Consider the following 25155-nt stretch of genomic DNA (forward strand, 5'->3'; position numbering starts at 1 on the left):
TTGTGGTTTTCAATCTTTTGTAAAATTAATTCCTTTAAGAAGAATAGTTGCAGCTACCTTCTTTTTGGAGACCCCTGGGGCAGTATGCTACTGATGTTCAAATCACCTTTACCACTTTAATGCAAATACTTCAGAGATTGGGGGGGGGGGATGTTGCAATTATGGAATAAAATACCTACTTGAATTGTGAATCCTAAGCTGAGACCAAAATTAGTGAACAGTAGCAAGGACATCAGGTTAATTGATTTCAGAAGACTAATTTGGACATGTATGCTTTTTATCAAAGGACACTGGCAGTTTTTTGTTTTTTGTTTACCAATTATTGTTAAAATGTTATGTATTCAATCAGCTTTAAAGTCTAGCCTCTCAAGCTTTGGGGAAGCAACACTGCTGTGTTTTAACAACAAAAACCCCCAACTTTTCACTATGCCATGCTGGGCAGAATCACATCTTGTAAAGCTCATATGCCTATAGAAATAGAGCAATGCGAGGCTCTGCAATGGCCCTGAAGTTCAACTCAGAGTTCACTTAAAATCACTTTATCCAGCCAGAGCGGAACGTCATTGTACAAGAGATATATCTATATGTGTTTGTGTGAAAGAGAAAATATTACACTGTAGAAGAATACTGAGGAGTTTTAGCATTTGTAAAACAAAATACATTACCAATCTTTATTGGATTTTAATGTATTTACAATAAACGAGCAAGATAGTCTAATGTCATAAGAGGACAACTCTTAGCATAGTATTTGCTTCATAGTCTGTCCTGAAAAGGGCTCTGAAGACAAATGAAAATGGTTTCAGAAAATAAACTAACACAGCTGTATTTCCTAGGTTGGGAGAGAAGTCCAAAAGTCTGAAAGTGAAGAATGTTTGGAAAAGGTCATTTTGCAGGGTCTCCAAAAATCAGAATGTAGAGTACCTTTACCTCATCTGATTCTTCTTCATGCCCCTAGACCCTGTCTTGCAAAAATATTTTTAACATGGAGTCCTTGTTACATTTTGCAAATGATGCCGTTTGATATGCTTCTCAGTACACAATTTGGCTTGGGTGAAATAAAATACAGGTAGTTCCAGTTAACATCACAGTACCTTAACATACATATTGTAATTCACTACAATAAAGTTCAGAAAAACATGGAAAATAGATGATAGTCTCATCAGAGAAGCTGATTAGATTCTGGACAAAAGGGAAGAGAAAAATCTAGTGAATTGTGTTTAAATATGCTTTTTCCTTGTATAAAGGTAAAGGTACCCCTGACCGTTAGCTCCAGTCACGGATGACTCTGGGGTTGCGGCGCTGAGCTCGCTTTACTGGCCGAGGGAGCCGGCATACAGCTTCCCGGTCATGTGGCCAGCATGACTAAGCTGCTTCTGGCGAACCAGAGCAGCGCACGGAAACACTGTTTACCTTCCCGCTGGAGCAGTACCTATTTATCTACTTGCACAGCGTGGTTTTGAACTGCTAGGTGGGCAGGAGCTGGGACCGAACGGGAGCTCCCCCGTCACGGGGATTCAAACCACCGACCTGATCAGCAAGCCCTAGGGCTCAGTGGTTTAGACCACAGTGCCACCTGTGTCCCTTTTTCCCTTGTATAGTAAGCAACAAAACAAGCAGTCCTGTGATGCTTTGAACTTGGGGTCGCTCCTTTGTTCTGAATATCAATTGCACAAGCATGTGAAATATCAGTCAGTCTCATGGTAAAATTAGTAATTAGACATTTTGATGGGTTTATGACAACACACCTTAAAAGTTCAAACCTAGAATTCTCCTACAGCTTGTCAAACACATTAATACGTCAGTCTTAAATATTTTTCACAGTGCATTCACTGAGAAAGGATTGGCCCATTCCATTTTAAGGCATGCTGCACTACCAAATAAATGCTTAAGATCTTTTGGTTTTTTACGTGAGTTTTTTTGCTAAATAGAATTTCCATACATACTTCATGCCTCCTTTGTTCAGTACACATTTTGTACTATAGCGTAAAACATTCCTAGTAATTGGGAAGTTAGCGCTAGATGAAATTTCAGCATATGATGCCAGAGTATACTACACTTCCAAATAACGTATTTGTCTTACTGGGGGTCATGCATCAATGGCTATTTGGAGATGCCATTCAGATTAAGATTCTTTAACTTCACTTTCTGATCACCAAATCAAAATCTCAACTCTTCAGGAAGCTACTACAGCTCATTTGTGCTTAAGAATAGTATATGATCTTGAACAAGCTATGAGCCTTAATCCTAAAACATTATTCACATATCAGAGCAGAAAAAAACTGCCAAGTGCAATGAAAGTTTAACATTCACTTTTATATTTTACAGATAGTCATAGTATGTACATATTCACATTACTATCCATTCTATGAAAAGATAGCTAACTTTGAGCAGAATATTTAAATCAGTTCACGTTCCAAAAATAAGTAAACATACAAAAGGTGTAATGCAACATCTATTTGGCAAAATATAAAACAGAAATGTAAATTATATTTACATACAAGGCTCGCTAAGCAAGATGAAGAAAAAAGTACTCTTAAGCCCACAGTTCTTCAGTTCTTCCAAATTTGTAGATAAGGGTGCTATGAAAACAAAAGTTTAGATCTGTAAGACAGACATTCTTTCCAATGATGATATGGCAAAATTATCAAAATTCTAGAAGCAGATGGCATGATAACTGGCACTACTATACTGGTAGAGCTGTATGCCCCAATCTCTGTCACTTGTGTATTATGATTAATGAAAATTATTTGGCTTCTAGTAACATCATTTTTCACAGAGATTTAGAACACCACAATGAACCCTCACACACCCATTTCTATCGTCTGAGTAAATTGTGCAAACCGAAAACATCTGTATCGTTATAACTATTAGACTTTGGAGGCATTAGTTACTTACCTGAAAAATATCAAAGCATTCTGAAAAAACACTGCTAAGCCTGGGTAGACATTAATATCTATAAAATAAAAATGCAATAAATAGGTAAGTATTGAGACAAGTTTTCAAAACTTGTCACTACTAAGTTTATCTTGTGCTCATTTAGCTATGAAACGGCATTTTTAAAGAGGGGGGAGATGGATCATGATAATTCAGTTTTATCTACAAACAATTAAGACTTGATCTATGGGAGTATGCTATGAAGTCAGACATCCCCCACCCTACAGTAGGTTTCTACACATTCCAGTGTCACCCCCAAAACACTGCACTTTGTCACAAGAATATTCAGTACTTTGGAAATGCTGCAAGACTGAGGAGAGAGCAAAGTCTCAAGAAGGGGATATTTGGATTGTGTCCTAAGTATGCACATTTCCATAAATAGCCATCACTCAAGCTTACTTACATTAGCATATTGAACATTTACAGCTACAGGATAGGACTTGAAACCACATGGGTTGTTTTTTTCTGGCTTCCACGCTTTGACCCTTTGCCCAAATTTAATAGTTCCCCCTTTTTCACTGCCACAGAGTCAAAAACAGTCTGTGGCTAAATGATGGAAAGACATCTGTTGTTTTCCTTCCAGCAGGTGGCAGAAGCCTTTCTGGGTGAAAGGAACCCAGAGAACATTTTTCTTTCGCAGTGTTTGAGAGTTGTGGCTGTTAAGCAGAAGAGGAACAAAGGAGCTTGCAGTTCCCTAAAAAGCTCCCTTGATTCTTTGTAAGAAGCCGATTTATACTCTGTGACTTACAGACATGTGCATATTTCCATACTGTAGCCATGTTAAGACTGCTGCAGCGAAAACAATATAGAATAAGCAGCAACAACCTGGAGTGCAAAGTGTTGACTTTTCAAAAATCTATAGAGGGTGTTGGTAATTTTGTCATGAAACAATGTATTTGTACACCAAGTCAACTAAAGTTTAGTCAGAGTATTAGGCCAGCAGGATCTCTCTCTTCTGTATAGAACCTGATCCTGCATGGCTCACAGCAGTAAGAGGAAAAGCTAGGTAAACAGGTTTCTAGGAAGTACCATGAACAAGAAAAGTAATCACATTAACTCTTATCAAGGCCCTGATCAGACCCATTAAGAGTCTCAAGAGCACCTTTCCACCTGACCTTCACCCGAGTCCCTTAAAGATCTAACAGCCTAGACCCCACTTACCTCCAGGAACATCTCTCATACAAACCTTCCCCATCCACCCCAAATCATCCACAGGGAAGCCAACTTTATCATCGACATTCAGCCATTAGACTATTTTTAACATTTACCAATCCAGTACTTCTAATATACTGCCACCTGCTGCTTTTATTTAGACTGCTTATCACCATCTCTTTCTTGTTTTAACATTGTATCTTTTATTTTATTGTTTTTGCATCCAGTAATTCTGCCCTTGAAAATTTCTAACAGAAAATAAGCAGCCAACAAAGCAGCTGGATCAGTCCTACAACATTTCGGATTCTTCAGCAGGAAGAGTGGAAGTGGAAGATGTTGGTCAAAACAGCAGGGGCATGATCCAGCCAAAGTGAAGCACTTTTAAGTACCACTGTTTTTAAGAAGAGAACTACGCATACCTTGATTTTATTTCAAAAGAAGTTATTTAATTTTATTTCAAAATAAAATAAGGTATTTAATAATGTGATATGTGCATCTCTCTCATTTAACACAAAGACACTTACAAGTGCATTTCTTTCCCCTTGATTAAAAATAAACCATCCTTACTGTGGGTAACATATGCTCCAAAAAGGATCCACATAGAAGCAATAAGGGAGCCGAACATCAACATGAAGCCAATGAAGAGCCAGACACGAGCACCTGCAAGAACACATGAAGTCAAGCACTAGGCTAGGGTAATAATATGCAGAAATAAGGGGGCAGTGGGAAACAGCATCCCTCATCATCCCACTGAAGCTTTCTTCAACTCATAAGATTAGACCCTGATTTACGCGCATGAATCCCCTGAATGTTTGTTTTATTTGCTTGTATACTACTATTTTATTTTGTTTTTTCTGCTGTATATACTAAGAGATTTTTTAAAATACTCAGCAGTTTACAAATGCTTTTAAATGAATTAATATAACAAGACTTGCATTCATCATCACAGCATGACATAAAGGAGAGTTTACCTTCAACTGCTAAATCAGTGATCCATGATAAATTCTAGGAAAATTAATGTACTACCAGGCGTAAGACAACTGGGAATATGTCACCAGGGAGATATGCTTCAGTCTAAGCTTTTTGACATGTAAGCTCAATGAGGTAGGTGGTATGAACAACAACACTGGCAACGCTAATACAAAGTGATTTAGTGGGGGTGGGAAATTTAGACTTGGACAAAGGAGGCTTGGGTTCATAGCTCCATCATGAAGTTTAATTGATAACTCTAAGAGCATCTCTCCTCCTATCCTACTTAACATGCTTGCAAAGAGGATAAAATTACAAGAGTCCCATGGAAGAAGGCAAGAAAAGATAGTGATAAACCACGTGAGCTTCTAGGATTTACCAATAAATTTCACCCCCTCATTTGTTAAATCTGAAATCTCTTATAAAATCTAGTTAGTATTAGAAATCATTACTAACATTTTTTTAACGTGAGCATGAAAAGATCTGTGCACCATTGACAGTACCACCAGCACCAGTCCAACATCTTGCTTTTTGTGACATGTGCCAGGACAGAAAGTTTTGTTATGTTTTCTTCGCTGCTTGCACAGCCAAGTTTTGAAATGAAGACTGAAGTGTGAATTTATCTGCATAAATAGGAGAATCCTCACCTGTTCTTCCTAAACATCCATCACCATAGCTGTCTCCTCTCACCTGAGCATTTGATACTGCGTTTATCCTGCAACACATAAAAAACAGGCGCTAAAATTACTTTTTAAAGAATTGTGCAAAAGACTAAAAGGCAGCAAGTCCACTAATCTGGATCCACAAAATACTCCCTCTCCAATTTTAAGTATTTTCTTTTCTTTCCCAATCTTCCTTTTGAATCCAGATGCTAAACCTGACCAGTTAACAAAACCAAAATGCCCAGTATATGCATATTCTCTCAGATACTAGAGTTGTCATATTTGTTTAGTCATTTATCTACTACAATCCTTAAATCTCTTTTTGACTGTTACCAATGACAGTGTCTGGTGAGCAGCACTACAGTGCCAAAAAGTAAAAGAGGGCTGTCACTATACTCTAGTAGAGTGGATACAGAGAGAGAGAGAGAGAGAGAGAGAGAGAGAGAGAGAGAGAGAGAGACTGGATTCGATATCCCGCTTTATCACTACCCGAAGGAGTCTCAAAGTGGCTAACATTCTCCTTTGCCTTCCTCCCCCACAACAAACACTCTGTGAGGTGAGTGGAGCTGAGAGACTTCAGAGAAGTGTGACAAGCCCAAGGTCACCCAGCAGCTGCATGTGGAGGAGCGGAGACGCGAACCCGGTTCCCCAGGTTGCGAGTCTATCGCTCTTAACCACTACACCACACTGGCTCAAAGCATGAGAACAAATTGAGTAGGAAAAGAAATGGAGGGATAGGGGGAAACTGGGTCTCTGAAGATGATGAGAAATACATTTATGTATGCATGGAAACCTTTGCTTTTAGAAAGAAAGACTTGTTTACAAACAGTAAGCTGTGCATGCACACTTCAACAATTTTAAAGGATGAGAAATAGTAGTAGAACATAAGAGCAAAAAGAGAAAAGAAAGAAGAAAGATGCGGGGGGTTATTTTGTAGGTGCACTTTGCCATTTGAGATGAACAACTGCTACTTTTGTATGGACCTATCATTATATGTACTTACATGAAAAAAGCTAGAGTAGAAAACACTCCACAAGTATGGAATGCGTGGTTCATTTGCTCTGGCTTAGGGTAAACTACTGCCGCATCTATCATTATCCACCAACCTGTAAAAAACTGTAAAACACATGATCATTAAACCATGGCAAATATCTACAGAAAGGTCAGCCACATAACTCTGCTGCTTCTCTTCTCCTTCACTCCACTGGCTTTGTAATCATCTGAGTCCCAGCTACCCACTCCAATTAACAGAAACTTCCTAGCCCACCCCACCCCCACCCTCCAAAGTGCATTGTTTTAGCTAGGGACTCATTTCCGTCCCAGCCACAAAGACTAGAAGGTACCACTAAAGTATTCATGTGCACATGTACTATAAACCATATTACCAGATCCACCTGCCATGGATGAGCTCAATATGGAGGCCACAGTGAAGAACTAAACAGATTCCATATTTACTCAAATGGTAAGTAAGGCCTCCCAGCCAACTAATTAAGAGGCATCGTATTTTGGTATTGGCTTCTAACTGTAAGATTCAACAGTCGGCTTCATGAAAAGAGTGCCCCTCTGTGGTAAAAGATAAATAAATGGTAGTGCTTTTTGAACTTTTAGGACTGCTTTTCCATTAAAACACACATACCACAATGTACAATAAACACAGTATTAAAACAGCACACAATCATACTCCCTTTACCATATAAACAATATACCAATGAACAACCAACACCTATTTGTTTATTTAAAAACGTGCTTGTTTGTGAATATAGATAAGGTTGGGGAGATGTCTTTCCCTTATAGCTCAATATTTCTGCTAATGATTAACATGAAAACAGAAGCTGATTTGATTAATAATTTATACTATCTGAATTCATAGTGATTGAAGACATCACTTGAGGAGGAAAAAAATTAAACATTAATCAGGAACGCAGCCGCCATTTCTAAAACATTTACAAAGTGTGCCTGAAATAAAGCCAAAGTAACCATCAATGCAAATATGCTTATCTAAGAAATCTGTGTTCTCAGTACTCCAGTTGTATGGGCAGGAAGAAATTGCTGCTAGCTCTTAAGACAAAAAAACCAATAGCTCCCCACTTTGCAATTCCTACCACACTCAGAGCATTTTCTGGCAAGGTAAGAATGCTAACAGCAACATCTTTGCCTTAACCAACATAGCAAGTGTTGTGGCTCCTCTCAAGTAGACACAGTTGTGTTGGTAGGGGTATATGCCTAGCATGCAAAATGGGTGTACACAAAACACATGTTCAAGAGATAGACAACTAACAGTGCAATTCCAAGCTTGTTTTTTTCAGAATCCCTCTCAGTTGAATGGAACTTAATGGTAGGCAAATATCCAGCACTGCAGCCTGGTGGCAGGCATGGCCAGCCCTGATGGTGAATGTGGCCATTAACATCCACACACCCAACACTCAGATCCTCCCCTGCCCGTCCCCATTCACACATATTCTCCCCGCTGCCCAGCCACCATCAGGGGTACATATATTGTTGGACTACACTGGGAATGCTAGAGGTGATGTTAAAGCCCCTCCTGTTTCTAGTGTACAGAAGACAGTTGCTCCCACATAGAACAAGAATATTTTCTCTGCCATGCAGCTGATGGCTGATTATCAGCAAACTGAGAAGGCTCTCCCGGACCTGGGAGGGTTTCATGGGATGCCCACCTGTGATTTAGCACAAGAACTCACAAGTTGGCTTTCAATACAAACAAAGCAACTGAGCAAACATCCTGTAAATGTGACCGGATTTTTTTTTACCATCAAGTGAGGCACTGACAAATCTGATGTACTCCCTTCCAACAGACCAGTTGGCATATTGCATTTGTCTTAAGACTTACCAGAATCCCAGCTACCACAGAAGCAACTGTATTTCTTCTTTCACTCCAGTCAATACACTCACATTCAGGCCATCGGAAATTGTCTAGGAAACCTGCCATTTCTCAAGTTCAGGATGTCTCTTTTACCTGTGTTATTTACATTAGATTTTCATGAATCTTCCAAGTCCTAAATAAAAAAAAAGGGAGGGGGGAGAGAGAAACCAAAAGATCAGTGTATTATTTATTTACTTAAGATCAGCGGGGCTACATTCATGCTTTGTCCTGGATAAGGCTGAAAAGGATCTTAAAACTAACTGAACTGTGGGTTAGATTTATGTTCCTTCTATTTCTTGGAATTTAGAAAAAAGCAAAAACTTAGGAACATAAAGTTTTATGTTTATGTCTTGGGCAGAATTGCTGGAGGCAGGCAGGGGGGGGGCAACTTAAGAGACAGTGGTTTAAGGCTTTCTTGCAAGCTCACAGAAGAGGAGAGATTTCATCTGGGGACTCCCTGGCTCACAGATCTCATGCAGCTAATACTAGCTCTGAACTCCTTTGAGAAAGAGCAGGATAGAAATATAAAATATATCAGCAACTTTTTCTTAGGAGTTGATAAGATTACACTACCCAACACATAAAAGTAGGACAATAAAGAGATACTTAAGGCTGAACTGTTATATTCCACAGCTATATCAAGTGTAACACTTCACTTAAAAAATAAATAAATCATAGTGCACACTTACCTGGGAGCTCCACAGAACATAGTGGGGCTAACTGATAAGTAAACATGCAAAGGACTGCAATATAAGAGATTCAGTGTTATACAGAATCAAAAAGGAAGTGGAAACCTGTACTCTAGCTAAGTCCTCAGCAAGCAATCTTAATTTCTCTGCTCTTTTTTCAATTGTAAATTATTCATAAGAATTAGGCATTTAATCGATCTATTAAAAGTTGATGCTTGCCATCTAAGCATGCTAATATTTAAAAAACAAACTACAACCAAAGTAAGGAGGAACACCTTTTTAAACTTAAAAAGCCCCCTCCATTTTAAAAAAATGGCATTCCCTCTTCTTATAGGATTATGTGTGATGCAACATGTATATCTTAAAAGAAAGAAAGGAAAAAGTATGCTTCTGGAAAGAGGCAGACAAAAAGAAAAGAGGTTTATATGACAGGCCTAAAATGTGTTCACTGGTCTAAAAGGATGCAAAACTAGGAAATGAAAATGCCTCTGAGAAACAAGAAGTACTTCTTGTGGATTAGCCACCACAACCCCCCAATTTTTGTCTGTTGTTGTTTAGTCATTCAGTCATGACCGACTCTTCGTGACCCCATGGACCAGAGCACGCCAGGCACTCCTGTCTTCCACTAATTTTTGTCTAATGCAGCACAAACTAGGGTGGGGCAGAACAGTCCCATGCTTTCTTAGGTAATACAGCTTCATGTTTTGAAAACCACAGCTCAAGCCTATCAGTATTCAAATTCAAATTACTCCTGTTCTATCCCAAGCCATTCCATAAATATTTCTCACGGGGGTGGGGGTGGGATTTACGCTAACAAAGGATTCTATGAAGATAATGCCCAACACCACATGCCTTGTAACACACTGAGAGGTTGTAATTACAGTACAAGAAAGAATCAGAAGATCATTGAACCCAACTACAGGCTTGAGACAGCATCACCCACAAAGCAAAGTCTCAAAGACTGATCCTCATAGTCCATAACAATGTTATAACAAACACCAGGAGCGAAGAGGTAAGCCACAGCAAATATGGCACTCCACTCCAACCTTTGTGCTACATGCATTATCGGAGGCCTCCATTCCAACCTTGGTGCTATACTCGTTTATCAAGAATGCGTTTATCAAGAATGAAAAACACATCCCCACAATCTCCATTAACTGAAACACTAAAACCTTCTCTAGACATCCTGATTTAGGCTACAAAAGAGTGTTGAAAACATGGCAAGGATAATTACAGAGACTTATAGAGCAAAATGTATACTTATAGAGCAAAAGCCAATTAGACAACATAGCCAAATTCTATGGAATAACTCTCCAGATTTCCCTCCACAGGCACTTTACTAAAAACAGTAGAATGTGAATATACTTGTGGTCAGCATCTCATAATGAAGATGACTCTCACCATCCATCCATCTCTAATCAATGTACAGTGGTACCTCAGGTTAAGTACTTAATTCGTTCTGGAGGTCCGTTCTTAACCTGAAACACCACTTTAGCTAATGGGGCCTCCTGCTGCTGCCACGCCATCAGAGCACAATTTCTGTTCTCATCCTGAAGCAAAGTTCTTAACCTGAAGCACTATTTCTGGGTTAGCGGAGTCTGTAACCTGAAGCGTATGTAACCTGAGGTACCACTGTATCCAGTAAGCCTTTGTCAAAAACGCACTTAAAACAGGCTTACAATACATGTCAATCATTCAGCAATTAGATCATCAACTGATGATGGAAGACAGCCACTGAAGATCAGAAATTGCAAACAAAAGGCATTATGCAGTCAAAGGTATGCATTTCAAGGTTACAATCCTATGCATGTTTCTACTGAACTTTTAGGGACCCATTTTCTAAGTAAACAACTTGTAGGACAGGGATGCAAATTTCATTTAATTCAAATAGGGCATGGGAATTAACCATATAAAGATGCTTTAAAAATAACCTCATTGAAATCAATTAGATTGAAGTGCTTAAATGTTGCTTTGACTGTATATTCTATATTTGACTTTCTTCAAATTGTTTTATTGATGTTTTAATATTCTGTAAACCGCTTTGAGATTTAAAAAAAAATATAAAGCGGTATAGAAATGAAATTAATAATAATAAATCAACAATTTTCAATGAAAACAGTTCACATATTCCATTGCAAGTCATAAAGAAGTGCTTTAATGATATATATGCATGTGTGAATCATTAGTTAAGCTGTACACCTGCTAACTTTTACTTCCACCGCTTTTGGCTGCTTTAAAAACACAAACTTGCAAGGCGAATTTAAGAAGTTTAAAGAAGTGAACCTTTAAATTATTCCAAAAGCATTGATGGGGACTGCCTTCCTTTAGAACTCAGCCCAATCAACCCCCAACGTCTGGCAAATAAGCAAAGCTCTCTTTGCTGCTTGTGCTACATTGCCCCAAACAGCAACCTGACATCCAACCCATCCACACAAAACATGGTCCATCAGTGAATCCTCATACCACCGCTGATTAAATCCCTGCATTTCAAACATTGGTTTGAAACATTTAAAAGAAGACGGGGTGGGGGGAGTTTTAAAGAAATCCCAGTACATGCTATTAAGGCTTCATTCAGTTGATGATTTTTGCCCCTCGTAAGAACCCAGAAAAGCTTTCGTCACCGTCTCAGGGCATGGTCCCACAAGTGGAACCGGTTTCAGGAGATTCAAAGATAATGCGCAAGGTAATCGCGTCTGTAATTTAGTTGAAAGCTCTGTGGATGCACACCTGTGAGCGGAAATCGCATCCCCAGCTATTCCCACGAACTACTTTAAGCTAAAAAAAAGTGGGGGAGTCACATACGCAAACGTGCGAGCAGACGAAGCCAGAAATGCATCCATGCATGCAAGAAGCTTGGCGGGCGAAAGTAAAAGGGGAGTGTAAACCCCGCTTTGCAGGGCGTGGGGTGGGAAGGAAATATATAATTAGATGCGCCTGTTCTTGGTGGATAATAGACTCAGTAGTGTAGTGAAGTAATTTCAGACTCTGGACCTGATGAATTTAACCCACCCCACCCCCCTCTTTAGATATTTATGCTTCCCTCAAAGTGTGGCAAGGAAACTTTTCGGCCTCCTTCCCTTTCCCCTTCCTTCCTCTTGACATTAAGGAAGGTCAGTCGACAAGCAGCCGAGCGCCAGGCTCCCTGCCGCCGCCCCCCACGCCCCCCGGGTAGCTATGGGGGGGGGGGGATAACGTCGCTCCTGAAACGAAAAAGGTGAGGAAGCGGCCCTCGGAGAAGAGAGGCCCCAAAGAAGGAGGGGTCGTGCCCCTAAAAGGCGTGACGGGGCCGGTCTCTCTCCAGGCCGAGGAAGAGACACCTTCACAAGGGACTTGTTTTGAATTACGGACGTGTGAGGGCGGGGAGAGGAAATATTCGCCCAGGCGTGTCGTTATCCCCTCAGAAAAAAGGGGTGGGGGGGGAAAAAGCCGCAACCGCCGCGCGAGACCCCCTCACCTGGAAGACCCCCTGCTCCGCTCCATCCGCGGCCGTCACCCGGCTTGCTCTGCCGGCCGGAGGCGTGGGGAGAAGTCGCGGGGAGTTCAGCCAATCCACCTCCGGGGCTCCTCCGTCACAACGCTCGGCAGGGAGCGCTCTGATTGGGCCGCCAAACGCCGCGCGAGGCTTGCCGGTTGGCAAGGGGGACTCGCGATAGGCTCTCGAGCGCTGTCGCCCCCGCTCAGTTCCCGCCTCCCTCCTCCTCGCGAGCTGTTAGCAAAAGAGCTCCACCCGCGAGGGCGAGGAGGGCAGGTGGCTGCCGTCGCTGGAGCGGTTTCGCCGCCTCCAGGGTCAGGGCGCGGTGCAGAGGGAGCTCGCGGTTTAGGCTCGCCCAAGGCCTCAGCGCGCGCAACCTCGTCGACTTCGGAGTTTTTTTTATCCCCTCGTAATTTTTGAACCCGGTGTCGTTCAGTAAAGCTGAACGTTGGGAAATGAGAGAGAGAAAAGAAAAGTGCTTCTTAGCACAGGGCGAAGTTAAACTGTGGAACTCGCTGCCACAAGATTTTTTTAGGCGCCGGGGGGGGGGAGGCAGAGGCCTACCTAGGCTCCCTTGCGCCCTTGGCAAGGAGCTGTAAGGCGGGCAGGCAGCTATATGGGGTGGACGTGGACTACACGGCCTCTTGAGGTCTTCAAAATGAGTGTAGCTACAACACGTTTCCCATATTCATTTCCATTGATACTGCTTCTTTTCTACAGACTTCAAATGATATTGACAGAGTGTGTGCTAATAATTTTTTATTCCCTCTAAACTAGGGCTAGAGAACCTGTGCCCCTCCATACAGTTTTGGACTTCCAACTCCCCTTATCCTTGACCTTTTGCCATGCTGGCTGGGGCTGATGGGACCAGCAGCATCTTGTTCTTAGATGTTTTTACACTTTGCCTCTACTACCTTATTCTTTTAATTATACTGCTCTGCTGATTTGTTTTTTGCTGCCATCGTCTCCTTTGGGAAGAAGGGTTGGCTAGGCATTTAATGAAGACATACATACACACACACACACACGTGAAGAGCCACAAGTTTACTAAACAGGCAACCCTGATTAGGGAAGTTTTTAATGTTTGATGTTTTATTTTTTAATATTCTGTTGGGAGTCGCCCAGAGTGGCAGGGGAAATCCAGCCAGATGGGCGGGGTATAAATAATAAATTATTATTATTACCATCTCAGATCTAAACATCAGAGCCTTCCTCAATCCAATATCCTCCTGCTGTTTTGGATTGTAGCTCCCATTAGTAACAGCCAATGGCAGGGGATGATGGGAATGATCACCCAAAACTTTGGAGGGCACCAGGTTGGGAAAGGCTGCTAAGATCCTTCATAGTGCCTTGCCACACAGTGTTTTACACAATAACCTTATAATTGTTACTCAGCTGCAGAACAGGTTGTTTTGTTAGTTGCTATGGCTGTTTTCCCTGGAGGATGTATGCCCTGCCTTCCCAGTTGTCATATGCACTGATTTTTTATTCACCTTTGTTCACACTTTCCTCCAGGCTGGTTAAGCATAGCTGCCATAGACATCGTATTTTGAGGTGTGCTGGTTACTAAAGCATACAAATTGATCTGATATCATAACCATCAGCTCCTATTAAATATGATTTTATTATTTATTATTATTGTCTCCAGCTTTCTTCCGGGACGCCGCGGCCACGGGAAGGAGCGCGAGGCAACTCGTCTGAGGAGCCTCGAACAGCGTGGGGGTCTTAGAGGGGTCACGAAGGCTCCGTGAACCCCTAAACCACAGGTGGAATATCCTGTTGGCCATAACACCCAGCAAGGCTGCGTGTGCTCGCCTGTGTTGCCGGCGTTTAACAAGGCTGGAGCCGCAGCGAGAAGGGGAAATATCAGACTCCATGCTGTGAAGCCTCAGGCTCCGAGTGAAAGCGGCGGGCCTCCGACAACAGAGGAAAAGCTGGGAAATAGTTCTAAAGCTTTGATGAAAGCAGAGGTGGGAGAACACTGGAAAACAAACAATCAATCAAAGTAAAAGCAAAAGGAATGTTGAATGAAGTACCCAGCGGAGAAGTAATTAAAGACAAAAGAAGGAGGAATTCACTACTGGCGGTAAGGATGATAAAGGAGTAAAGCGAAAAGCTGGCAGACGTGAATGAAAGAGCAAGAAAGTAACCGCTAGCGAGGGGAAGGAATATCCTCGGTAATAAAGTACATTTTACAAAGTACAAAGTACAAAGAGTTGGAAGCAAGATAATATTGAGTTTTCTTTTTTTTGATTGAGAGACTCTTTACCGGGTTTGAGAGGAGGAAAGGAGGTTTCTGGGGCATTTGGTTGATGCTTTAACTGACAGGTTTTTTGAGGACGTTATTGTTAACAACAACTTTTTTTGTTTGAAGTGGGTGGAAGAAAGCCTGGGTCTTCCCCAGACCTTAATGCTGGTTTTATGTTAGTGACTTCCCTATGGGTATAAAAAAGGGAGGAGGAAGCCATTTCGAGACTTAACTTGGCTTTGTTACCTGCCATTTCATCTTGTCCTTGATCTACTACGCCTCTGCATGTATTTGAGATTTAAAGGGACATGTGCCAAAAGCCAAATAGGAGAATTTAAACCAGCATAAAGAACACTTCCTGAAGAACCTCCAAGTCTCCAGTAAAGGAAAATTTTTGGTGACGCCAGACCTCTATTATACCACCCTCTAAGAGGACAAAGACTGTAAAAGGTAAAGACTGTAAAACTTTGTGTATAGCCTGATGTGTGATGACTAATATCTGCTATTATACCCCAACGCCAGACCCGGTAACTTATTAACCTATTAGAGACTATCGGTGATCCTGTGCCTCATCCCTTTTTGAACAACATTAGTGTGGTGGACCCCAAGACCTTTCAAGCCTACAAAATGACAAACGGTGCAAAAAAAGGCGTGGCAACACCAGCGGAAAGGAGGTCGTTGAGGCAAGAGGATGCTAAGGAAAGTAAAGAAATTAAAGACTATAGCAGTCTGATGGCCGAAATAAGGAAAGAATTCAAAAATAATGAACAATATATTGAGAGAAAATTACTTGAGGTACAGGACACTTTGGATAAGAAATTGGAGGGAGTGGTGGGGGAATTGACAGGAAAAGTTAAAGATTTATCAGTAAGAACTAAGGTTTTGGAAGATTCAATGAAAAAGGTGCAAAAAGATACGAAAACTAGTAAGAAGGAGGTGGATAGAATTAGAGTAGAAGTTAAAGAGATAGAAAGAGTGCAGGAAGAGTTGTTGGACAATATGGCTATGACGCAAATGAGACAAAATCAAACCAACCTAAAACTGAGGGGTGTACCAGAGACCCCAAATGAGAATATTAGATCTAAAATGATAAAAGAGCTGGCAACTTGGTTAAATAAGAGCGAGGAGGAGATAAACTGTCATTTAGTAAATGTTTTTCGAATAAGACCAAAATTAGACAGAGCCAGAAAGAAAAAGTTGCCAGGTGATGTAATTGTCATGTTCAACACTTTGGAAATAAGAAATGAAATACTGCAACAGAACCACATAAAAAGGTTATATATTGGAGGAAGCCCAATTATTATCTTTAGAGAAATTCCTTCGAGATTTCTTCGAAGGAGAGAGCCATACAAAAAATTAACAAACCAATTGAAGAAGAATGGGATATTGTATAGATGGGAGTTTCCCGAAGGCGTTTCATTCTACTTTAAGGAAAAAAGGTTTAAATTAAGCACCAGTATTGAACTCCAAAAATTTGCGAGGAGATACGAGAAGGACCTGGGAAAAGTTGAAGGGGAGGTGGAAAGGGAGGAACGACAGAGAGACGAGGAGGGTGAAGGGAGTGAAGAAGAAGAAAAAGAGGAGAGCTTAACAGGAGAAGGAGAAGAACAAGAGGAGGAAAGCAAGGAACAGTAGTCCCTATTTAATCTAGTTAAATTAGCTAGAATAGTTTAATAGATGGCTTTAAAAACAATAACCTGGAATGTAAACGGTTTGAATAATAAAAATAAGAGGAACCAGATTGCACATGTATTGTTGAAAAAGAATTGGGATTTAATTTGTCTTCAAGAAACGCATGTTATAGGAAAACACAAGAGAGTATTAAGTAATAAGAGATTGGGACTGGACTTGGTGACCTCCGACAAGGTTAAGAAAAGAGGGGTAGTAATTTATATAAAGGAAAAATATGACCCGCAATTACTGTACAAAGATGAACATGGGAGAATAGTGGTGATACAGATGGTGTTTCATGGAGAAAAAATAGTTGTGGTTGGAATATACGCCCCGAATGAGAAAAAATCAGCTTTCTTTTTGGAATTAGATAATATACTAATGGAATGGATGGACCAGAAAATGATATTGATGGGAGATTTTAATGGGGTGGTGACGCCGAATATGGATAGATTAACAAAAAGACAAGATGGGAAAGAAGGTAAACTACCACGATCTTTCTTCGACATGGTAAATAATTTGGGATTGACGGATGTCTGGAGGTTTAAAAACCCTACTGCAAAACAATTCACTTTTTTTTCAAATCCGAATCAGAGCTGGGGGAGGATAGACAGTATTTGGGTCTCGAGGGAATTGGTACAGAACTTAATTAAGTCTGAAATTTGGCCCCGAACTTTATCTGATCATAGTGCGGTTTCCATGGAGTTAAAAGGTAGAGAGGTTAAAACAGCCAGATGGAGAATGAATGAATATTTATTTAATGATCAAAGGATAGTAAATAAGGCTATAGAAACAATTGAAGAATACTTTAGGTGGAATTTAAATGGAGAAACTTCCATAGAGACGGTGTGGGACGCAGGAAAAGCGGTCATGAGGGGTTTTTTGATTCAGAAAAATACCCAATTAAGAAAAGAAAAAGAAAAAAAGAAAGAGCAGATTTTAACACAGATTATGGAAAATGAAAGAAAATTAACTGTTAACCCTAGTGAAGAAAGTTTAAAACAGAACTTAAAAATACTACAAGCTAAATTTGCTACAATAATTAACCAAGAGATAGAGTGGAAAATTAAGAGGATGAATCAAAAGAACTTTGAGTCCGCAAATAAGATAGGGAAATATCTAGCGTGGCAGTTGAGAGAAAGGAAGAAGTTGAGTACGATCAGTAAAATAAAAGAAGGAGATATGATTATGGAAGAACCAAAAGAAATAAAAAGAATATTCCAAAGATATTATAAGGATTTGTACAAAAGAGGAGAGGAAACAGAACAAGAAATAGATCAATTTCTGCAAAAACACCATCTGGAACAAATTGTAGAAGATGAAAGAGCAGCACTAGAGGAGAAAATAACACAGGAAGAGATAAAAAAGGCTATTAAAAAGATGAAAGCTGAGAAGGCGCCGGGACCGGACGGCCTTCCGGCCAAATATTATAAAATATTAATTAACCAAATATCACCAGTGCTGGGAGAGGTTATGAACAATATATTGAGAGAAGGAAAGATACCTAATACCTGGAAGGAAGCCTATGTTACATTGATCCCTAAAAAAGAGGTGGACACTATGGAAGTAAAGAACTATAGGCCAATCTCATTATTAAATAATGATTATAAGCTATTTGCAGACATAATGGCGGAAAGATTAAAGAAGGTCTTGATTAATAAAATTCATGGTGATCAAACAGGATTTCTCCCAGGGAGACAATTACGGGATAATGTAAGGAATTTGATTGACATTATTGAATACCTGGACATGAAAATAGACAGAAAAGCCGCACTGGTTTTCATAGACGCCGAAAAGGCATTTGACAATGTTTCCTGGAACTTCCTAAAGAAGGTTTTGGAAAGGATGGGAATTGGCGAAAAATTTAGAAGAGGCATAGAAGCAATATACAAAGAACAGAAAGCAAAGCTGGTGATAAATAATAATACAACAGAATATTTTAACATTTATAAAGGGACCAGACAAGGTTGCCCCCTGTCCCCCTTATTATTTATTGTAATTTTGGAAGTACTTAATAAGAGACTGAGGGAAGCAACAGAAGTGAAAGGAATTAGAGTAGGAAAGAAGGAATTCAAAATTAAAGCCTTTGCCGACGATATTGTTCTGACTTTGGAAGATCCACAAGATAGTGTAAAAGAAGCATTACAAAAAATTGAGGAATTTGGAGAGGTGGCAGGTTTTAAGGTAAACAAGAATAAAACTAAAATGCTGGTTAAAAATCTAACTAAGGAAGAAACGAAAGATCTAGAACAAAAAGTGGAAATCATGGTGGTGAAAAAAGTGAAATATTTGGGAGTGTGGATCACGGCAAAAAACATAAACCTATATAAAGATAATTACGAAGTTACATGGAAAAAAATAAAGAAAGATCTGGAAATATGGGGGAGGATGAAATTTTCCTTTTTAGGGAAGATAGCAGTGGTTAAAATGAACGTTTTGCCGAGGATGTTGTTTTTATTTCAAACTCTTCCAGTTATTAAAGGTTTAAAACAATGTAAAGAATGGCAGAGAACCCTGATGAAATTCATCTGGCAGGGGAAAAGACCAAGGATTAAACTGAAAATACTAACTGATAAAAAGGAAAGAGGAGGTTTTGCTCTCCCAGATCTGAGCCTATATTATGAAGCAGCGTGCCTACTTTGGCTAAAAGATTGGATAAAATTGGAGAACAGAGACCTACTAGATTTAGAAGGTTTCAATAATCGGTATGGGTGGCACGCATATCTCTGGTACGAGAAGGTGAAAGTCCATAGGGCTTTCTTAAACCATATTTTCAGGGGACCAATATATCAGGTCTGGGAAAGAAATAAGAACCTTCTCGAAAGAAAAACACCATGGTGGATTTCACCAGTAGAGGTCTTAACAATAAAAAAAAACAACATGGAAGGGAAGACAGCCACCTACGAAGATTTGGTAAGAAAATCAGAACAAGGGCTTAAACTTAAACCGTATGAGGAAATAAAGGATCAATTCACCGGTTGGCTACAATATCATCAGGTGAATGATATGTTAAAACAAGATAAAAGAAAAATGGGCTTTGAGGACAAGAAATCAAAATTCAATATAGAAATAATAGAAGGCAAAAACAAAACATTGTCTAAATTATACGACATATTACTGGAATGGCATACAAAAGACGAGGAAGTCAAAGAGGCAATGATTAAATGGGCAATTGACTTCGGTTATAACATCGAGTTTGAAAAGTGGTTGAAATTGTGGAATAGAGATATTAAATTTACGGCCTGTACGAGTTTGAGAGAAAATGTTTGGAAAATGCTCTATAGATGGTATCTTACGCCGGCAAAATTGGCTAAAATCTATAGATCAGAAAATAAGACATGCTGGAAATGTGGTGAAGTGGAGGGAGACCTCTACCATATGTGGTGGCAATGCAACAAGGTGAAGGTTTTTTGGGAAGCAATTTATAATGAACTTAAAAAAGTTTTTAAATATACTTTTCCCAAGAGACCTGAGGCCTTTTTGCTGGGAATAATGGGTAAGGAAATAAAAAATGAAGATAAAAAAATATTTCTCTATGCCACCACAGCCGCAAGAATTATGCTGGCACAAAACTGGAAAATAGAAACTATTCCTAACATAAGTGACTGGCAGGTCAAAATGATCAACTATGCCGAGCTAGATAGATTAACAGGCAGAATACGAGACCAAGACGACCAGAAATTTCAAAAAAATTGGAGTAAATTTTGGAATTATATTGGAACGGATATATAGGAGGAACTGGCGGTATTAGAAAAACTTTATCAGCTAATAACTATAAACTTTAATAAACTAATTACGCAATCCGAGATTTATTTGATACTTACCAAAAGGGTGAAGGGAAGTCAAAGGCTAAGGAGAGCCTAATGGTTATATTATTATTTTTTGTATGATTGTATGTTTCCTTTTTGTAGAGTATGAAAATAGGATGAATAATTTATGTTAAAATGTTTATTTTTGTATTTGTTAGTTCTTTTTTCTTTTTCTTTTTTTTTTGTACAAATTCTGAATAAAAATTTACTTGCCAAAAAAAAAAAAAATAAATATGATTTTATTATAATAATCTTTTACTACCCAGGCTAGCCAAACTACATGTAAACATTTAGTACATTTAGTGTTCTGGACCCAATACAATGGAACTCCACCCTGCCTGGGCTAGGATGGGTGGTACTGTATTCAGCTAAGCTTTACTGAAAGCAAACCCATTGAAATTAACTGGTCTAACTTAGTCATATTCATTAATTGCACTAAAAGCACGAAAAGAAAGCAATATTGTCGTCATTGGAGAAATCCAGAAACATACATTTTAAAAATACCGAGGCCAAGTTTTCACTTTTTCTCACCTTGCAGCTGAAAGCAACAAATGTGGAACAGCAGGAACCATGAAATAATATGCAACAGCTGTGTCAGACAGAATTTGCAAACTCATGTTCTCAACTGCCTTCACTTACAAGTCACAAAATGAGTGGAGAAGGAATATCATTTTTTGTCTTTCGCTTCAAGAACAAAAACTTGTCTGTTTTCCCTTCCATTTTTAAATGTCCTAATTTGCAAATGTAATCTAACATTTTATTTTTCTAAAATTTAATCCAACATACCCAAAAGTAATGCCGACCAAAACAATGCTGGCAGGTATAAATGTGTTTATTTGTTCCTACACTTCTACAACACTGTTAAGACTGTAAAGAGAAAAATGTAATGTCTTCTGGAAGTAATATGAATCTTAGTGTACATTTAGTAGCTAAACCACATGGCTATCAGCGTAATCTTATTTCAAAATAAGATTCATCCATTTAAAAAAACTGGCTTTAATGTCAGATGATCTGCTACTTTCATTTTCTGTTTTCTTTGTCTCCTTTTCAGAATTCTTTTTCATCTGGCTTTTACAGCTCTCCTGTACACGTGAAATTTCTTTGCCAGCATTAAAATGTACCATCTGCCTGCTAAGAATAGGAACAACCAAGTTGAAATCATTAATTCTTTTGTTTAGTGCCTGGATGCTTTCAGTAAACTGTTCACAAGATTCCTTCCATTGTTTCTCTTTTTGTGGTGTCATTGGCTCTCCCAGTTTATTCCTAGAAGCAATCATATCCTTTCTCAGTTTTTCAATTGTTTCCCGTATTTCTTTCTGTATGAGAATCCACTCTGGTTGGTATCCGTTGTCTATCAGAATACGGTTCAGGTTGTGAGTCATAGGATCAATATGTGGACAGTCTGAAAATTTTTGCAATGGCTTTCCTTTACCACTAAGGTTCTCAAAGTCCCCTTTTGCCATAGATTCTTGAATGAGGTCTTCAACCAACCGTTCGATCGCTTGAGTGATTTTTGCCTTCTTACTTTGCCTTACATCTTTGGCTAACATAGCCTCACTCATTACTAGTTCGCGCTCCATTTTCTGCTTTCGGTATTCCATGACCTGTTCAGAAGCCCGATCAACTCTAAATTGCATATACTGTCTCTGTCTCTGACTTGGAGTTCCAAAACCTACACCCTCAAAACTTAAATACTGTCTGTGTTGTGGTGTCTTAGATTTGAATTTATCTTCCTCATCCTCCTCATTGTTTTCACTTGATTTCATTTTCTTGGTCATATAGTTAAGCACAACTCTATATGCTTCTTCTATTTGCACAAAAGTTGCAGAATCTGCTGTAGCAGATCCACTGTCTGGGTGATATTGCTTAGCAAGGTCTCGATATGAATTTCTGACATCATCCATTGAACAGCCTTCCTGAAGGTTAAGCAGCCTGTAAGAGTCTTTGATGCTTTTAGGTCTGAGATCTGACAGCAGTCTATGGTGATAGATAAAATGATGTAGAAATGGTTTGTCTGTCTTTGGAACCAATGCTGAGCATATCCAGACTCGACACTTTATTTTTCTCAGCATCATCATCATCATATAGTGCCACTTCACAGCTCTTCAATGCAGCTTTTGTCTAAACCATCTAACTGCAAATCTGAACAAGTTCAGATGGAACTGAGCTCTTTTCTGTGAGATAATATTAGAAAAGAGAAGTTAATTAAGACATACAAATACATGCACTTATTTTGGAGCCCAGGCTGCAATCTTAAGCAGCAAGCTCCGTTAAGTTTAGTTCAGTTTAAGTCTGGGTAAATATGCATAGGATTGTTTTGCAAGCCTTTGTGCTTTGTGTATTACATTTTATAACCACATTTGGAACTTCCACGGTAGCAATGGAATTTGAACATTTTTGAAGCTATGCTGATTAGCCTGCTGTGTGTTAGTGTACGAGGAATCACTCTCTCATAATGAACTCAAGTTGTGAGTGATGAAAGAAACCGAGCCAAAACAGGATCACTGAGAAACAAGAGAGAAGAAGCAGCACGCTCAAAAGAACCCCAAGATTTTCAGAAGTTAAACCGTCCCCCCCAAAAGGGCACATCCCCACAAAAAATGGCTCAGTCAGGAGTTAGCATAACTCACATTGTTTTTTGTATGCATATGCATTTCTACAATGCTCAGTATTCAGTATTCTACAAAATTCAGTATTCAGTATTCTACAAAAAAAAATATAGTAAAAGGCCCTGCTTGAGCTCTTCACATCTTACAGTACCTTGGAGTGGAACATAGCTTGCTGGCAGGAACCTGAACAGGAACACTTCTGCGAGGATGTGCGAAGATACACAGCAACTTTTTGTTGCAAATCTCACTTGCACTGTATATTTAATGTTACAGATGGGTTTTCCTCCAATCAATCAATTTTCATTTGTTTAGTAATTTGTGAAGGTACAATCTAGCTACGTGTAGGTATCACAAAATTTCAATTTAACTGGTAATTTACCAGGATTTTAATCAACTAAACAAACATGTAATCAGGTCAGCTACATACAGGTAATTCCACTTCAAGCAGCCTAAGCCCATTCATGCAATTACAGCAGGAAACGTGTTATTCCATGTGCAATTATGAAATGCTCTTTATCGGAAAGCAAAAAGCTACTAGCATGTTACCTTCCATTCTTCCAGAAGCATGGTTATTCTGCATGTCTTGAACACGCTAAAATCTCCCACCAGCTTTTTTAGACTGTTGAAAAATGAAAATCCCCATCAAAACTGATATCAAATGTAAATAGTTATCAGTTAAGATGAATAGCCGGTGCATCATTTAAAGCACTTACATATATTTTGTTATACCAATGCATTGAACAGTGTTTTCATTATATTACCCATCCTGGCCATTTCCTAAATTTATTAAGGACAATCTCCGGCCCCATGTGTACCATTTGAAGCAATATGATACCACCTTAACAGCCATGTCTTACCTCAAAGAATCAGGAGAGCTGTAGCTTAAGGGTTAAGGGTGCTGAAATTTGTCGGGAGACCCTTATTCCCATCACAGAGCTACAATTCCCAGAGTTCCATGAGAAAATGAGCTCTGTGAGAGGAACAGGGTTCACCCAACACCTCTCAAACTATGTCTCCCACGGGGAAGCCATGACTATTTAAAGTGTTGTGCTTTAAACGTAGAGGGTGGACAGGGCCTCAGCAGTTCAGTGGGTCTTACTCTTAAGCAGATACAAGATAATTCTTCAAGCATGAAGGAGACATGCACAACCATGTCAGAAAATGCTAGTTAAGCTCCGCAGCTCAAAATTGTTTTTAAATAGGGCTAATACATTTGCTGTATATATATTCCACTTCCCCACCCAGCCTTTTGCAAAGGTAACAGCTGCTCTCTCTCTTATCATCATAACTCATAATAACATTCCAAGGTTAAAACTATAACCATTCTTTAAACGTCTGTATCTCAGATTGGATACATAACTATATATTTAGTCCCCTCCTTTTTGACAGACTTTGTAAATTCGTTTACATCTGTATGACTGCTTCTGTTCTATAGTCTTGTTTAACAACAAATAAAAATGATATACAATGAATAAAATAGATTGTTTTTTAAAACGTAGGTTGCATCAAAATATTATTTCCCCCTTTTTTCCCCTTGGACAGAGTGAAATAACAGGAGCCTGGATGTCACCAGCAGCCCAAGCTACCCATCCGTCCTGCCAGGCCCTCCACTCGCCTTCCTTGCCCCTGCCCCACTCCCGCCCACTTCACCTTCTCTTTGCCCTTCCATCCAGCCACCTCTCTCGCGCCTGCTGCGTTCTATGTATTTATCATTGTGCCCTTTAACGAACGGCCTTCCCCTCCTAACGCCCCCGCTGCCCTAGACCAAGGTCCACTCGCTGCTCGTTGTGCCGCTTAGGATTGTGGGAGACGTAGTTCCTGTAAAGGCGGCGTTTGCGTCATCCGCTCTGTTTGCAAAGGAGAGGAAGGTGAAGCCTGTTTCGTGCGGCGGACTTGCTAAAAAGGAGAGGAAAGCAGGGCGGAAGTAGATGCACCATCTGCATCTAGAATTACTCACAGCTGCAGGCTTTTCTTTCGTCTCTTTTTCCCTGTGTGACTGGGCTGAGATTCATTTTTAATTTTACATTTTTGGTACTTAAACCGTGGCTCCTTTGTGCAC

The 25155-nt window shown here is 39.7% G+C and overlaps 2 protein-coding genes across 3 annotated transcripts; both read right to left on the minus strand.

Moving 5' to 3' along the window:
* Positions 1 to 635: 635 nt before the first annotated feature.
* TMEM50B (transmembrane protein 50B) lies at positions 636 to 24803 on the minus strand. 2 transcript variants are annotated; one of them, XM_081003607.1, is made up of 8 exons: positions 24747 to 24803; positions 23643 to 23715; positions 8566 to 8731; positions 6721 to 6833; positions 5703 to 5770; positions 4654 to 4746; positions 2896 to 2953; positions 636 to 2579 (listed from the first exon to the last, which is right to left on the minus strand). In XM_081003607.1, the coding sequence occupies exons 3-8, from the start codon at positions 8662 to 8664 to the stop codon at positions 2534 to 2536; spliced, it is 477 nt and encodes a 158-aa protein (XP_080859733.1). In that variant the 5' UTR covers positions 8665 to 8731; positions 23643 to 23715; positions 24747 to 24803; the 3' UTR covers positions 636 to 2533. The 2 variants fall into 2 exon arrangements, with proteins under 2 accessions (XP_080859733.1, XP_080859732.1); XM_081003606.1 differs by lacking the exons at positions 23643 to 23715; positions 24747 to 24803 and adding an exon at positions 12742 to 12899.
* DNAJC28 (DnaJ heat shock protein family (Hsp40) member C28) lies at positions 21302 to 24827 on the minus strand. The gene is made up of 3 exons (XM_081003588.1): positions 24747 to 24827; positions 23643 to 23715; positions 21302 to 22661 (listed from the first exon to the last, which is right to left on the minus strand). The coding sequence occupies exon 3, from the start codon at positions 22569 to 22571 to the stop codon at positions 21444 to 21446; it is 1128 nt and encodes a 375-aa protein (XP_080859714.1). The 5' UTR covers positions 22572 to 22661; positions 23643 to 23715; positions 24747 to 24827; the 3' UTR covers positions 21302 to 21443.
* Between the last annotated feature and the right edge of the window lie 328 nt (positions 24828 to 25155).

The sequence above is a fragment of the Podarcis pityusensis genome (assembly GCF_964106645.2).
Source record: "Podarcis pityusensis genome assembly, chromosome: 4".
Classification (NCBI taxonomy): Eukaryota; Metazoa; Chordata; class Lepidosauria; order Squamata; family Lacertidae; genus Podarcis; species Podarcis pityusensis.